The 17,786-nt window shown below is 38.4% G+C and overlaps 1 protein-coding gene across 1 annotated transcript in view; it reads left to right on the top strand.

Moving 5' to 3' along the window:
• Positions 1 to 17,786, top strand: part of LOC103738756 — an 88,532-nt gene that overhangs the window by 61,254 nt on the left and 9,492 nt on the right. Inside the window, exon 15 of the mRNA XM_029566325.1 lies at positions 17,452 to 17,584. Within this exon, the coding sequence (XP_029422185.1) occupies positions 17,452 to 17,584 (133 nt within the window). The remainder of the gene's footprint in view (positions 1 to 17,451; positions 17,585 to 17,786) is intronic.

Raw genomic sequence — 17,786 nt, 5'->3', positions numbered from 1 at the left:
GGCCAGGGGAGAGGTATATAAGGCTTGCACTTCCCAGCAATAAATGAGTCTGCAGCACCTTGCCTAGTGCCTGCTCTTACCTGACTCCCAGTGTCTGTGTGTTGACTCCATGTCTCTTGACCCCTCCTCGGCCAGAACCCTCATTCCCTGCAGTCCCTCATGGGCTGTGCCCATGAGGAAACCTGCAACAGGTGAGTGAGAGTTGGGCTTCTCTTGTGGAATGACTCTAGATGAGCCGAACAGTCTCCAGTGGATGGTGGATGAGGTCACACTGAGGAATATTTTTGTACACTAACTTGACTTTATATGCATTGACATGTATGACAAAATCCATGAAATTGGATATGGGGGCTTTAGGGGGTACAGATAGGGGAAGGAGCCTGGATATGATTAAGATGTATTATCTAAAAGGCATAAAAATTCAATTAAAATTATACATTGCAAAAATACAAATAGTGATCTTTTTAATGTTTTATTTATTATTTTATTTTATGTGTATGAGTTTATTACCTGTATGTAAGTAAGTGCACCCATGTCGTGCAATGCCCGTAGAGGACTGAAGAGGCTGTTGGATCACCTAGAACTGGAATTATGGATAGTTTTAGCTGCCATGTGGATGCTGTTATTAGAACCCAGGTCTTCTTCAAGAACAGCCAGTGTTCTTAACCACTGAGCCACCTTTCCAGCCCCACAAATAATGATTTTTTAAAAAACAGGAAGAAATTTAATTTTGTCATGGAGTTAATTTTGTTATGCCTACACATGTTGTTTACAGATGGTTTTATTTTTCTAATATTTATCCAAATATTAGTATCCAGGAATACTTCACATTTAAATATGTTTTCACATGCAATTATGTCCTAAAATACCGACAAATCATATTCAGAACCCTGCAATTGCACATCTTTGATTATGATATTATTCCTGTGTGTGTATTTGTGTGTGTGTGTGTGTGTGCGTGTGTGTGTGTAGGGGCGCTGTTTAGGAGCTGAGTTCAGGCTTTATAAATGTTATGTAATTTGTCTTGACTGTGTATAGTATACATGAATATTTGTGGACTTCTATGAAAACAGGTTCAATTCATGTCTCCCAATTCCTTTGAACTTCCTTATTTCTGTTAACAGTGCTGTTGGTGTGTCATTACTTCTCTCTCTGTACCCCCTGCCTTTTGCTGTTCTGGTAGCCACAATGCATGTGTTTCTGGGATCAGTTAGTACTGACTTCAGGATGGAAGATTTCTGGGAGGGTTGCAAGTATTCCTGAGCAGCTAGGAGCACAGTAGCTCTGTCCTTTAAACTTTCTGTAGTGATGGGACTGTTCTGTTTATGGGTGGTTCCCTAGGGTTGCCACTGGTCATTTGTGGTTATTGAGCATTTGATATGTGTCTAGTATAACTAAGTGTGTATTGTTATTTTGTTTCACTTTTTCTTTCATTTTTAAAAAAGATTTTTTCTAATTACTTTTATTTTATGTCTATGAGTGTTTTGTCTACAAGTATGCAAGTACACTACATGCTTGCTTGGTACCTGTGAGGGCCAGAAGAGGGCAACAGAGTCCCTGTACTGGAGTTAGTATGGTTATAAGCCACCATGTGTGTGCTGGAAAATGACCTGGGTCCTCTCCAAGAGCAGTTAGTTCTATTAATTACTGAGCCATCTTTCCAGCTGCCTTTCCTGCATTTTTAAATAAAAATCTTCAAAAATTTAAATTTTGAATGAAGGAGCTGTAGAGATGGTTCTGTGGTTAAAACCATTAGCTGTTCTTTCAGAAGACCTGGGTTCAAATCCTTGTGCCCCATGGTGGCTAGAAGCCATTCTTAACTCCAGTTCCAGAGGGTTTGGTACCCTCTTCTAGCCTTGGTGGGCATTGCTCAACACAGATGCACTTAAATACATACAACCAACACATGAATACAAATAGAATACAAATATTAAAAAAGAAACTTGAAAATATTGTGAACTCCCACATCCCATTTAGACTCATAATTCTGACCATATGTAATGTGTTGATTTTTCACTTCACTGGTATCTATCAGCTGAGATTTTTTCCCTAATATTTTTTAATTTTGATTAAATGTAGATAGTCGTGTGACTAGTGGTTTTCATCACTGTAGTTGTAGGTCAGGCTTGTCAACTGTTTGCTAGGAATCACCAGATGGTTCCTTTTGCCTCTCAAAAATGCATGGTCATTCTCTAATTTTGCTGTAAAAAGTCACATGATTTCTCTCGCATTGTGCGAGGCAACAATCATCAGCTTCAGGTTCCTTCTGTGAAAATTAATATTTGCATTAAAGCACCAGGCCTAGCAATACACAGTATAAAACACGCCATCACTCCTTTTACTTAGCTATCAACCCAAGGAGAAAGAAAGAAAAGACTTTTTTTCTGAATCAGGTGTGCTCAGAGTTATTGGTCCTTCCTCAAGATAACTCTTCCACAGCTACTGTTAAAATATAGTCCTGGGGGCTGGAGAGATGGCTCAGAAGTTAAGAACACTGGCTGTTCTTTCAGAAGACCTGGGTTCCAACCCCAGCACCTACATGGCAGCTAACAACTGTTTGTAACTCCAGTCCCAGGGGATCTGACACTCTTCTGTCCTCTGTGGGCATTGCATGACATGGGTGTAGTTACCCACACACAGGTAATACACATATACACATAAAATAAAAATAATAATAAATAAAATATTAAAAAATATAGTCCTGACAGAGACTGTCTGTGGAAAATAGAGTAAAAAAAATCTTCATCATGTTAAGGTTTGTTGTCTCATTCTTTAACTTCCCTCTAGCATTAATTTACAGTTCTCTGTCCTTACTGTCTACTAATAGTCACACATTCACATCAAGATTGGAGAATAGGCCATTAGGGTAAATATTTTGCGTTTCTATGTATTTTTAATCTTTTGAACTGGGTCTACTTGGCTTTAAGCAGCTGATAGACACATCTCATTAGAAAAGTATTGTATAGAGCTTGTTAATATAAACCTGTGCTCAGGTTAGCAGACAAATGTCCTTTACTTCCTCCATTACTGAGGACACCCCTACTGTACAGTGATTACACTTTCCTTTGAGTGCTTATTCAGCTCTCCACACCTCCTTTTCCCCTACATGGGACCCAGACTGATCAGGCTTTTCCACACAGTTTCCTTAGCCATTTGTTGGTTCCATTCTCTTTTGCTTTTCTTAATTGTCAAGAAATGATTTATCTTTTTAACTTAGTCTGGAGTGGATGATATTCATTTTTGTGACTATGGAAAGCTTTCATTTGTCACAAATGCTTGCATGCATGCCTTCACACCACAGAGCAGTAAATTTAAACACATAGGTATTTATTACTTGAATAATAAGATTCTAACTTTCTAAATTCTCTCAGAAAATCTTCAGCATTTTAATGTTTCTCAACCAAAGCAACTTCACAAGGTGGTCTGCCAGGCTGGACTATTTTCTTTTACTAATTCACATGTATTATATTTTGACTTTCCAAGTTCTGTGCTTCTGTTAGGAGTACAGGAAAGTATGTCATCAGCATTAAGCTTGTTCTCTTCTTTTCTCAATGTCCATTTTTATTGAATTCTGTACATTTCATATACTACCTCTTAATCATATTTCAACCCCCTCCACTATCTGCATTCCTTCTACACCCCTCATCAGATTTCAGGCATTCTATCATATGGTTTGATGCCTATCAAGTCATGTTTGCATATGCAGATGTCCCTCAATTTGATTTCATCCACTTGAGTATAGTCATCCTATCTGGCCTCACTTGCTTAAAGATTAACTCCCTCTCACCCAGTAGTGATCAACTGCAAATAGTTCCTCAGCTTAGGTTGGGTCCTCCTGCCCATTTCCCCACTTTTTCTGGGTTTTGTCTGCTTGAGTTTGCATGAGTCTGCTGTATGCTGGCACCATTGCTGTAAGTTTATATGAACAAGTTCCCAGAGACCTGGAAGACTGTGTCCGTGGCTGTACTAACTCTAGCTATTAAAATTTTCCTGTCCCCTCTTCTACAATGGTCACTAGAGATGGGTGGTTGAGATTTAATATGGGAGTCCTAGGGAGGGATATCCTACACTTTGTCCAGTTGTGGCCTTCTCTGTTCTTCACCCTCTGTTGTATGAAGGAGCTTTGGTGGTGAGCTTTGGGAGAGACGTAGTATTCTCTCTACCTCCTGTTCTCCTATGTTCTGTGAGTCTTAGGAATAGAGATTCCACCATAGATGCATCACTTCAGGCTGGGCATCTCCTAGACACTTACTGTCTGTGTGTGACCAGTTGTGGAAATCTGTAGTAGTCACTGTCTGTTGCAAAAAGAAGTTTCTTTTAATGATGAATGTTATATTTGTCTGTAAATATAAGGATATATATTTACCATACAGTAAGAAATTATATTTGTCTAGGGGTATGGCAGAGGTAGAGTTTTCTCTAGGATCTATGAGTTCTCCAGTTATGTATATTTGGTTATATTTACAATGCCACACATGAGTTCCCACCTACTTAGAGGGTTTTAAGTCCAATTACATAACTGTTGATTACTTCCAAGTTTAAAATGCCACTACCAGTGTCCAGTCTACAAAGAGGAGGGTCAACTCAGAGGAAACACCTCATCCATGCTTCCAAGTGAAGCCAGCCACCACAGTCAAGCAGGACCTTTGACTTATCTTCACATAGATGGACCTGTTAAAGAAAGGAGCCTCTCAAGCCCATGTGACCCCTGAGGAACATATCCTCCAATGATCTGAAGAGTAAAAATAAATTGGTTTACTTGGGCCAACTGTATGATCTTAAACATCCAAAAGGAAAGTATGACCTAAGATTAAAGTGATCAGTATATTTCTTTAAGAGTTCAAGGACTTACACTTCCCAGACAGTAGGCTTAAGTCCATATAAAATGTTACTTAGACAATGATTGCTCATTGATGATTTTGTTTCTAAGTAGAAATTGCTGCTCAGATGTAAGACTTCTAATCTTGGTCTGCAATACTATACTGCCCACTTGGAGCTAAGAGAAATAACCCACTATTGTTCTAAAATGATGGCTAAATTTGTTTTCTCCCCCTATCTAGAAGCCTTTGAGAGTGAACTGACACTGATTCTAGCCACTTCAAAAGCAATCAAAGTGCCTGAAAACAAATCCTGATTCCATCACTCTCGAGCCAAGCCTTGGCAGACAAAAGAAAAATGAGGAGGAACCCGATAGAGGGATGCTTTTGGAAGCTCTCATCAAGAAATCCCTATAAACTCTCATATGAACCTTTGAACTTTACCCTTTTCTGACTTTTTTCTGGGTCCTTGTCTAGAACTTGGAATGCTAACTACTCTTGCCTTTACTTCTCCTTCACATCCCCTATTCACCAGTCAATGACATTCTTTTTTCCCTACAGATAAGAGTTATGCAATTTTTGGGGTCTTTTAGATAGACTAACTGAAGGAGTACCCCAATTGCCTCACCCTGTGTTCCTGTTTAGTATGGAAGAAGCCAGAGTGGTCTACGTCCCGATTCCCTATTGGCAATTTTTGAAACCTCTTCAGAGGATGGTGTGATAAGAATAGGATGTAGGATTTGGCTAAGCAGTTTGTGTAAGAAGATCCTAAAGAAAAGTAGCCATTTTTTTGGCTAAAAGTCAAAATGTCATGGGGCCTCCTAGCAACATAGTCTGTTCCAACAACCCAAAATGTCAAAAGTATTTGGGAGCTCTTATTTAATCCCCAAAGGATTTTAAGGTTATCTCTTCAGGGGGGAAAATGTTAGAGTAGCAAAAAAACCTGTTAAAAGAAAGAAAGGATAGGAGGAAGGAAGAGGGGAAAAGAGAAAGATAAGAAAGAAAGAAAGAAAGAAAGAAAGAAAGAAAGAAAGAAAGAGAAAGAAAGAAAGAAAAAGGAAGAAAGAATAAAGGAAGTTTTTAGAAAAAACTGAAGGGGAGTATTGGGAGCTGCTGGAGGGGAGGGAGTGGGCATGTATTTGATAAAAACACCTTATATGCACGTATGAAATTCTCAACAAAATTTTTTTCAAGTTAATAAAATTTGCTACTACTGCTCCAGTACAGTTTGTTATGTTAGTTGTTGTTGTGGTTATTAGGTTTTAAATCTTTATTGGGGCATTTATTGATTTTCTCCCTTAGCAGCTGTGCTGGATAGCTTTAGTTTCAACTTGACACACCTGGGTTGAGGGAGTCTCAATCGGGGAATTACCTCTATTGGACTGGCCTGTGGCCATGTCCACAGGGTATCTTCTTGATGAGTGATGTGGGAGGGCCCAGCTCACTGTGGGTGGTGCCACCCCTGGGCAGGTGGGCCTGTGTTGCATAAGAAAGCAGGCTGAGCAGGAGCCGAGGGAGCAAGCCTGTAAGCAGCGTTCCTCCATGGCCTGTGCTCCAGCTCCTGCCTCCAGGTTCCTGCCCTGAGTTCCTACCTTGGGTTCCCTGATGAACTGCATGCGACCTGGGAGATGTAAGACAAATAAACCCTTTCCTCCCCAAGCTGGTACTGGTCAGAGTGTTTTGTCACAGCAGTGAAGAACAAACTAAGACAGCAGCTTACCTTGTATCCTTACAGAACTATGAGAGCTAGTTGGAGTAAGTTTCCAGGTCAGTTCTGGCTATATTGGTTGACCTCCTCTGTCTGAATTATGTCCTGTCATCAGCAGTAGGGTCTCACCTTCAAATTCTGGGAGGTAATCCAATGGTGGGGCCATAGCCAGTGTTATTTTGGAAGGCTCTCAGAACACCCTGACCAACAACTTGAAGGGAAGTTTCTCCTCTCTGGAACTCTGTTTCTTGCTATTTAGCCTTCAGTTGTGCACATGCACTTATGTTCAGATATTGTATGTGTATTTTTCTGTCAGTTTTTAAGATAATGCATTTCTCTGTGTTTTTCATACCACCTAAACTTTATTTCTTTCTCCTCTCTGTTTCTAATCTACCTCCTCCTTCTCCAGTTAAAGTACCAAAAGAAAGTACCCAATATAATGAGAGCTGGGTCTCATTATATAACCATTTTTAATATGAATGTAAATTACAGCTGATATTTAAATATATTATTATTAGACCTATGAGATCTGTGATAAAGGGCTTTCTTGTAATTTCAACCTCTGATTCCTATGATTACTGTAATAATTAGATTTCTGTCTTTCAAGATGGCAGCTCAGACCATGAATCCCAGCCCTCAAGCATTGGATGCAGGAGTATCAGGAGTTCCATGCATGTTTTGGCTACATAGAGAGTTTAAGACTATCCTTGGCTACATTAGACATTGTCTCAGTAAAATTTTAAATCATTCAAAGGAATGCTTTGAGGAGGCATGAGCTGGGTCTGGAGCTCAGCAGATGAGTAACAGGGGACTTGGAGCTAACTAAGGGCTCCAGCATCTGCACTGTCCCAGTTTTCTGAACTGATACAACACAGTCAGTGTTCACTGACCGAAGGGGCATCATTCTGAATCCTGGATTGGTTGTTAACTCTTTTCATTTAAAATCTGTAAATTGATTTCATCTCTTAATGGCACAGAGCACAAATATCCATCTGAAACTCTCTTTTGTGATTCTTTTTTATTACTCTTACTGAATTCCTGAAGCTTCTTTCTCACTTAGTTATTATTTGAACTGCCTGAAGCCCACCAAGGACCATCTAGGTAGGACATTATAATATGGACTATTAGAACATCTGTGATTGCAAATAGCTGGACAAATGGGGTGGTTAGAGTAACAGGACACCTCAAATTAGAGAGCTTCTTGTGTTTTTGTTTTAAGAGTTGTGATGGTTTCAGGGTCGTGAAAATTAGATATTAGGACAGAAGAAGCCAGAGATGAGAAGTTACCAGGACTGGCCGCTTCTCCCTGTGACGTGATTCAGACCACCCTTCTCTGTGAGCTGGTGGTTATTCCAGTGTAAGCCTCAGCCTTGGACAGGAAGAACAGCTTGTAGCTGTGAAATGATAAAGCCACTGACCTCTAAGGTGTGACCAGAAATTTGAATGTGGGACTAGAAATGTGCACAGCTTCTAGCTGACTGTCTCCTTGCCAAACTATGGGCATTGTTTTCCCAAATTAAAAAAAAAAAAAAAAAAGGGCTTTTGCAACAAGAAGCTGAAGCCAGAAAAGTTACTGAACGTTCATGTTTGCGTATGTGTGGTTTTTGTAATTTAAAAAAAAGAAAGAAATTAGAAGACACAATTAGAATTTTACTCAAGAAAATTAAAAACCTTCTTGAAATTTCCCTTCTTTCTGTTGTATTAACCAGTTGTAATGAAGTTCGGCAAGTCCAGTTTGTGCTACACTTTGTTGTGACACGCTGGGAGTTTCAAGACTGCTGTCTGAAGTGATTATGGTCTCCTAATGTTCACTGTTTTCATTTAAACATTGTTTTCTAATTGAGACAGACTTGGGAAATTCTTGTTTTAAGGTCCCTTTCCTGGGCTGGGCCTATTTAACCTGTGATGGTAAATCTCTTCAGTCAATGTTTATGAGAACTTTGGGGTTTTATTCAAGACTTATCTAATATTACACAGTAATTAAAGATACCAGGCTGGTGCAACTGATCTTGAATCGCTAATAACCATATCTGAAAGCCCATATGAATCTGGACAAAGGGGCTTAAGGGAGAGTTTGTTCCTTGCCCAGGAGTGTCAACAGGATCCCAGGGGACTATGGGAATCTCTTGATATGTCCTGTGGCTGTGATGAGTCACCTGTCCTCTTGTTTAGGAAGCTCATGGAGACCCCACCAGAGGGACTCAAACCAGTTTCAAATGTGCAAAGAGGAGGTTCAACAGAGAGGAAACATCTCCTGCATGCTTTCAAGTGAAGCACTGCTCGAGCAGGACTTCTTGACTTATCTTCACATGGATGAAACTGGTAAAAGGCCTAAGGAGCCAGGGGGTTCCTCCCAAACCCATGTGTCCCCTGAAGGCCGGATCCTCAACCAACCTTAAAGTAAAAGTAATTTGGTTTATTTGAGCCAATTGCATGGTTGTAAACCCCCCAAAAGAAAGTATAACCAAAAATTATAGTGATAAGTATATTTCTTTAAGAGTCCAAAGGTTTGCATTTCCCAGACATTAGACTTAAGTCTAGGTAAAATGTGATTTAGACAATTATTTCTCAGTAGTGTCCTTGAATTAGTGGCAATCCTTCTGCTTCTGCCTCCCAAGTGGTGGGATTACAGGAATGTGCCACCAGGCCTGACTTAGCCTGAGTTTTTATTGGGACAAATCATATTCAAACATGATGTGTCAGCATTTCTAAATTGCAGGTCTGGTGGGTCAACTTTGCAGAAATTTAAGAGTCAGAAATAACAATGAAAATGTTGCTTCTATTTTCATAGGAAAGAAGGAAGGAAGGAAGAAGAAAGGGATGAGAGAAAAGACAAGGTACTATGTAAGTAACTTACGTACAACACTATGGGACTTAGCTATACAGATCATATATATGCATATATATGTAAATATATGTATGTATGTGGTCAGGAATTACATATGGCTTTAAAATTTTCATTGTAGTGCCTGGAGAGATGGCTCTATGGTAAAAAAGCATTGGCTGTTTCTGCAGAAGACCCAGGTTTGAATCCCAGCACCCACATGGCAGCTAACACCTGTGTGTAACACTAATTTTAGGGCATCAGATGTCCTCTTTTCTTCTGTCCTCTGCAGCCACCTCATGACAGTTGTGCATTACATACACTCAGGCATGACACGCTTTCACATATAATGAAAAAAATCTTATTGTAGATGTATATTTTTAAATTCAGAAATGCTTTTTGTGTATTAGAAAATAATCATGATATAAGGCTGGAGAGATCGCTCAGAATGTACAGTACCTGCTTTACAAGCATAAGAACCAGTTTTCACATCCCCAGCATACACGTAAAAAACCTGGAATGATGTTCTGTGTCTGCAACCCTGGTGCTGAGAAGATGGAGACCACAGGACTCCTGAGCTTCACTGGCCAGTGTAGTGTTGAGCTCAACCTTAATAACAGACTGTATCTCAAAAAGAACATGTAGAAAAATGTAGGAAGATACCTGACTCCAAAGTCTGGCCTTGACAAACTTGTGTACACACGAATGTACACAACTGCACATACATATGCACACACACATACATGCATCCCACACACAGTGTATAAACTAATGTCTTTATGTGATCTCAGCACTGAGGAAACTAAATCAGAGACTCTGAATTTGGGTCCAGCCTGGGCTTCCTAGTAAGTTCCAGGCTAGTCTCAGTGGCATAAGAACCCTTATCTCAAAGAAAAGAAAAAATCCCCAAACAAAACAATGGACCAAAGATTTTGCTCAGTGGTACGATTCGTGCACAGCATCCTCTTCAATTTGATCTCCCAGAATCATAATGACCACTCAATTTAACTATCAAATATGGAATGACATCAGCTAATAGAATATTATATACCAAAAATTTCACAGTGCAAATGTAACTTTTTTACATGTATTTCTTAAAGAAAATTGCTTGCAATAAATATAATTTAAAAATAAGAAATAATCTCATTTTAGGTAGTAACAGTAAATAAAATTTATAACAGACATTTAATAAATTTCGAGCTAAAAATGTAGTCGCGTCATTGAGCGTATATAAAACATATTTATATACAGATGATTTAAAATCTGTGGGTCCACACTGGCAAGTGGCCACACCCCACCGAGGGCAAGTGTGAGGGTGCAAAGACCACTCCGGGAACCAGTCAGAGGGCAGAACTCAACTTTATTTTTCAGCAGGCTGTATATACACATAATCATCCAACAACATGAGAGGGCACCCGTTGTGGACCAATGCTAGCACAGGTCATGCTGATCACCTGCTTATGCACAAGTCATGAGGAGGCAGAAAAATCAAAACACAGTGGAAGCATGATGCAGTCTGGGGCCATCTGTGGGGAAAGGTGTGGAAGGTAGAAGGAGGTGTGGCTAGGGGCGGGGGAGAGGGGGAGGCGAGACAATGCCATTTTGATGGTACAGTTTAAATTCTGATACAGAAAACAGGCCTAAGCTATGAAATGGCCCTGGCAGGGCTAGAATTTGGCCTACAGTTGTCTTCTTCCTAGTGGTTTCCTTTAATAACTTTAGATTTTTGCTAGAGATATCAGGTTTTTCCTTTTTATTTAAATAAATAATTCAATGAGAATTTAATATAAGCATATAAGGTGTTTTGATCAAATGCATGCCCACTCCCTCCCCACCAACTCCTCCCATACAACCCCATCACTTTTTTTCTGATAACTTCATGTACTCTTTCTTCTTCTTTGATTTACTCATTTTTATGGGGCTTTTGCCACCCTAAGCTTCCCTCCTCTAAAGAGGGAAACCTAAAATCTTTTAAAGATTACATAAAAGCTCTGAAATATTTTTTTGCCTTTGGAACAGAGTATGTTGCTAAGAGCCCCAAGGACATTGTGAGCTTTAGCCAAGAAACTGGCTGCTTTTCTTTGGGGTCTTTTTACCCTAAATGCCTAGCCAATTCCTACCTCCTATTCTTATTGTATCATACTCTGAAGAGGTTACCCAGCTTGCGGATAGGTAATCGGGAGGCAGACAGCTCTGGTTTCTTCCATACTGAACAGGGACGCAGGGTGAGGCAATTGGAGTACCCCTTCAGTAGCTCTACCTATAAGACTCCCAAAATGCATAACTCTTATCTCTAGGTGGAAAAGAAAGTCCTTGAATTGTGAATAGGAGATGTGAAGGAGAAGTAAAGGCAAGAGCAATTAGCATTACAAGTTCTAGACTGGGAACCAGAAAAAAGTCAGAACAGGGCAGTTTTCAAATATTCATATGAGAGTCCATTGGACTTTCTTGACAGGGTTTCCAAAAGCATCCCTCTATTGGGTTCCTCATCATTTTTCTTTTCTCTCCCAAGGATGGACTCTAGAGTGATGAATTCAGGATTTGCTTTCAGTTATTTTGATAGCTGTTGGAGTGGTTAGAATCAGTGTCAGTTCCCTCTCAAAGGCTTCCAGATAGGGGGAGAAAACAACTTCATCCATCAATTTAGAACAATGGTGGGTTGTCTCCCTTAGCTACAGGTGGGCACTACAGTGTTGTGAGTCAGGACCAGTAAGATAGTTCAGCTGACACAGTGCTTTCTGTTTAGCTTGTTTGAAGTCTTACATCTGAGCAGGCCTTTCAGAATAGAAATAAAATCATCAATGAGGAATAATTGTCTAAATAACTTTTTATATAGACTCAAGCCTAATGTTTGGGAAGTGTAATCCCTTGAACTCTTTAAGAAATATAGTGAAGACTTTACTCTTTGGTTATACTTTCCTTTTGGGTATTTAAGACCATACTGTTGGCCGAAAGAAATCAATTTATTTTTACACTTAAGGTCATTTGAAGATGTGTTCCTCAGGGGACACATGGGCTTGGGAGGAGCCTCTGGCTCCTTTCTTTTACCAGTATTATCTGTGTGAGGATAAGTCAAAGGTCCTGCTCGACCACCTCTGGCTTCACTTGGAAGCTGAATAAGATGTTTCCTCTGAGCTGACCCTCCTCTTTGTAGACTGGACACTGGTTCAAGTCCATCTAGTGGGGTCTCCATGTCCTCCCTGAACAAGAGGAAGGTGACTCACCACAGTTACAGGGTATTTTGAGAGCTGTTCCATCCAGTAGTGTTTTTCTAAGATCTGTTCCTTTATCTTTTTGGTACACTAATAACTTTGAACATGATTTTTCAGCATATCAAGCACTTATTCAAATAGAGGAATATGGACTTTGCTACCATCTTTCCTTCCTGGTCAGCAGCAGCTTTCATCACATAATTTCCTCTTTTCACTTTGGTCAAGAGGAGGGGCAGAACATTTTGAGGTGCTGGGTCACTCTGAGGCCATGCATTTCTGCCTCTGGCCTTGAAGCCTCTGAGGGGAATAGGACAGAAAGGCCCACTCCTCCCTGCCTGGGGACCAGTTCACTCCACTGCATCACTGAGAACAGGTAACAGCTGCTTTTATTCCCATACGTTTTTGCATCATGTGATTCTATTTATTCCACAGAAAAAGCTTTTTAATTCAAACGTTGTAGCAAGAGAATGAGACAGGAAAGTTCTTACTGATCATGTTAGAACTGCGTTTACTCTGAACATGAAAGCTGTATTTCAGCACCAAATAAAGTTATTTACTCTTTCTCACTGTGCTGTAACTTTTGCTGTGTGCATCACAAATGGTTTTGCAGAGTGAATTACTTTTAAATTAGTTTAAATGATTACATATGATCTCAATCTACTTTGAAAAATTCGGTAATAGGATGATTCCCTTTTCTTAGAGAATCAGATAAATATGAATGTTTAGAAAATATCACAAATTAAGACATTAGCTGTATTAAACATAAAAATTTGTTTTCTTATGTTTATCTGTTGGATATCTTGTGCTGATTAATGTAGGAAGCAAGGTAAATTATAAATAATATTTACTAATTTCTATATTGCTTTCCATGATCATATTGGATACAACTACCTATTCACATGTTTTGTTTTAACATAGGGTCCTCTGACAACATCGTATACTGTAATGTGACATATGAAGTGTTCATGTGCTTAAAATTATTCGGGATTAAAAATACATGTGTATGGGCTAATTTAACTCAGGAGACTTTTACTTATCACATGTGGAATCTGAAACGTTGATCTTCTGCAGTATTAACTTTCAGATCATTGTTTTGCAGATGGTTTCTGGGATACACTTTGGGAAACACATAAAGTCATATGAAATTGAAAAGAACACAAAATATTTTATATGAATATGAGTCAGAACATTTGCAAATATTTTTAAAGCAAAAGTATTTGTTTTTGGAAAGTTTTGAGTATTCTTATTTGTTGATAGCTTAAAAGTTTTGACTTCAAGTGATTTAATATGGCATCAGTTTTGCCAATCATTTTTTTATGTTGGATATTTTGAACGAATTTTGTTGTGTCCATAGACGGTACCTTATTAGTAGATTTTAAAGTTTTTCTGGATTCCCTGATCATTGCTGAGATCACTAGACATATAAACATCATAAAGCAAATTGTTAAAAAGATTTTTACTTCTTATGTAAATCAGACTGAGTCCATATGCTCTGCAGTTTTAGATCACTAAAGGAGGTAATAACACCTGGCTGCACCCCTCCACCCCAGCACTAAATCCTAAATGTTCCTAAAGGTTGCATTTTAATTTTTCTTTAGCCTGAAATCAGCCCAAGGCAAAGTTTTGATACTTCACTTACTTCCAAGATGAGTGAGCAGGAAGAGCTTTATTCTAACTCTGGATTTCTTAAGTCTTCTTCAGAGCAGCAGAGTAGAGTAAAACCTGGTGGTACTCAAGGGCCCAAAGAGACTGAAGACAGAGGTGTGTGTTTTGAACATCTAAATTTGTCTCTTTACTGTACATGGTAAACTTTTCACATTGAAGAACACCCTACCTGCACTTCTGACTGTCTGCTGGTAACAGGAGCTCAAAATGGGTAAAGTTGTACAATACAAGGCTTTTTAAAGAAGGTCTTGAGAAGGGAGAAATAAATGCATTTTTGTTTGTTTTGACTTTTTGAGTCAGGATCTAATGTAGATTAGACTGGTCTTGACTTTGCTATATAGTCAAGGTTGACCTTGAACTCCTGATCCCCCAGTTATGAGTAGTATGGGTCATGCATGCTCTTTTTCTTGTGGTGATTTTCTGGTGTTCTTACTTACTGAAGAGTGTTCAATCTCCTGGCCTCTCATTGCAGTGGTTCTTGGGATCCTTTGTTTCCTTCTGTTGGTGGCAATTGCAGTGTGGGTGACACAGAGTGAGTAACTGAAATATATGATTTTTTAAAAACCATTTTGTTTAAGTTATAACCATGGACACTAACCATGCAGTTACTAACACACTCCATCTAATATCCAGTCTATAATGCTGGTTCTGGAATTTGAGGGATTTTTTTTTTTACTCAACACACTACTGTGCCTTTTTCTCTTTATGTGCTCCTTTAACTAGGGGCGCATTGAACTTTTTGATCTGTCTTATCCATGGTCATGTTCCTTCTAAACAGAAGACTAAATAAAATTCCAGCTTCTATGCCCAGGTGATTGTAAATCTAAGCTAAACATATTTGAGAAAAATCTGTTCAAAAGCATTTATGGGTTATTTTTCTGATCTTTAAAAAGTATCTGTTAAGGACATGGTTAAGTAAGAAGACTGAATCAGGACCAGTAAGTGCTGGCACAGTGCTTTCTGTTTAGCCTGAAAAACCTGGGTTGGATGCCCAGGACCTACATGGTAGGAAAGAGCTGACTTTTAAAGTTGTTCTCTGATGACCACACACATATACACACACAAAATAATTAGATGTAATTTTCCAAAAAAAAAAAAGAAAAAAAAAAGAGATAAGATCTGTACATAGACACTAGAAGATCTTGAGTCTAAGCTTTATCTTCTATTTGAATTTCCTTCTCATCTTTAGGAAAACTCACTGATAGACCATGTACAACTACAACTATATATTCCAATACGACTCTTCTATGGAAATTCCATCTGCTCTAATAATAATTATGCCATTTCTTCGTGTTCTTATTTTCATGATGCATTGTGTTGGCTAAAGGTTTTTCCTTTGGTTTTATTTGTAAGTTATTTTTGGTGAATAGATGAAGGAACTGAAATGTAAGGGGTTCCTATCATAGTTTTATTCAGATACTCATTTATTTTACACTCAATTGATAGTGATGAATTCTTGCTTTTTACACATTATTGGTAGAGAGAAGATCATGATTCCATTTCTATGGTCAGTTGAGGTGCTATTTTCTAAATGTTGAAGTACTAACAAAGCCATGATATGTGTCAGTAGTTGACAGGACGTTTTCTCTTAAATCTTAATTTTCAGTTTTTACTCCTTTATAATAATATTTTCTATTATATCTGATATTAGTTTTAGTTTTTCAGTACAGTCACGGAAAGCATCATCAGGAATATCTAAACCTCAGTCAAGAGTACCACATCATGCTATATGAACTGAAGTTAAAGGAAGAAATGTTGAAAAATAAGTCTATAGAGCATGAGAGCCTCAAAAACCTAACAGAAAGGAAGAGATGTCATGGGAAAAGTAAGATCATTTTAAATTGTTTAAAGTCTACAGGTATGGAGGAAATCTTGAATGAAATACCAAATTACTTCATATTTTTCTTCTTTCAAAGCTTTGAGATGTAACATGCAGTGAATGAGCTTGTAACCTGTGGGTTCATGGGCAATGGTGATTTCTTAAATATACCTTATTTCAGGTAGAGAACTGGATCCTCCCAAACCTGCTCAGATTAGTAGAACCTTATAGTTTCTAGCACTCAGTGCCAGTCTGGTATTCCTCCTGCCTGTAGAACATGAAATAGTGTGTCGTCTCCCCTGAAAATTCAGGTCATTTTGCTCCTGTGAACAAATCTGAGTCTCCCATTTTGTGACATGGAATATGGAAGCCGTCAGTAAGAGTGTATTTACTAAATAATTAGGCTAAGAATGACTCAAGGACTTTTATATGAGCGCAATTATAAAAATAACTGGGTGTATGTATGTGTGTGTTTTCATTCTGTTTTTCCTTCAGATAGTTGACTTATGTGTGAACAAAATATTCTCCTTGCAGCACATACATGAGCTTTATCATAGTATCCATACTTGTGCAGTTCCATGTAATGATGCCACTAATCATGCCCAAGAGATGATGATATGAAATATCAATAAACTTTTCCATTTTGCATAGTGGCTGGTTATCTTTAATTCACTAATCAATAATTAGTCATCATTTGTTCAGGATTTAGTTTACAAAGAGCTTTGTGTAGAATCTCACTGTTCTATGATAGCAGGAATTTATTATCTTCACTATTAAATGAACAATAATATTTTAAAACTGGTACACTGTAAAATATATGAAGGGAAAAAAACTCCAAAAATAATGCTCTTGGCATTTCTGAACTAAAAATATTCTAGTTTATAATCTTAAAATAGCTTTATTATCTGTATATAACATCATAATTCTTTAATATGACCAATTAGGGAACTGAGGCAGGACGATTGCAGATTTATGATCATCGTGTGGTTCACAGGAACTTCAAAACCAGCCTGAGCAACCTTATCACCTAGGAAAACTAGAGCTGGACATACAGTCTACTAGTAGACTGTTGTTATCCCAAACATCACACAGATCTATCTCAGTTTTATTGTGGTATTATTGCTCCACAAAAAGGCACATATTGTAATGTATTCAGCTTGATAAGTTTGGGAATAAAGACATACCAGTGAAACCATTACCACAATCAGGAAAACAGACTTCTTCAAATGCTTCATCATCCAACTCTTTTAGCCTTTTATATTAAGAATACTTAACATACATCTGAACAAAATTTTAAATGAATAGAATTTGAACAACTTTTGTGTTACTGCAAATCTCTAAAATCTAATCATCCTGTGTAACTGAAAGTGTCTGAGCTAAAACTCTTCAGTTGTCCCATCCTCTAGTACCGCGTATCTTAAGCCTCTGCTTCTTAGATTATGGCTGTTAGAAACCTCCTATGAATGGAATCATGAGGTATTATCCTGTGCCTGGCTTGTTCACTTAGCGTTATTTCCTCAAGTTCATACACATTCTCACGTATGTTAGGATTTCTCCTTTTATGGGAGAGGTGAAAGACAGGGTCTTAACTCTGTATCCTGGTCTGCTTGGATTCAGAATGGTGATGATCTCCTGCTTTAGGCTGGGATTATAGGTATGACTGACCATTACCAGAAGGATTTTCTTCCTTTTAAATGTTAAATAACATTCTTCTATGTAGGTGTGCTTCATTTTGTCTACC

The sequence above is a fragment of the Nannospalax galili genome, unplaced genomic scaffold (assembly GCF_000622305.1).
Source record: "Nannospalax galili isolate Female #2095 unplaced genomic scaffold, S.galili_v1.0 scaffold859, whole genome shotgun sequence".
NCBI classification, from domain to species: domain Eukaryota; kingdom Metazoa; phylum Chordata; class Mammalia; order Rodentia; family Spalacidae; genus Nannospalax; species Nannospalax galili.
Note: the sequence above shows the minus strand (reverse complement) of the source record. Positions and strands in the feature narration are given on the sequence as shown.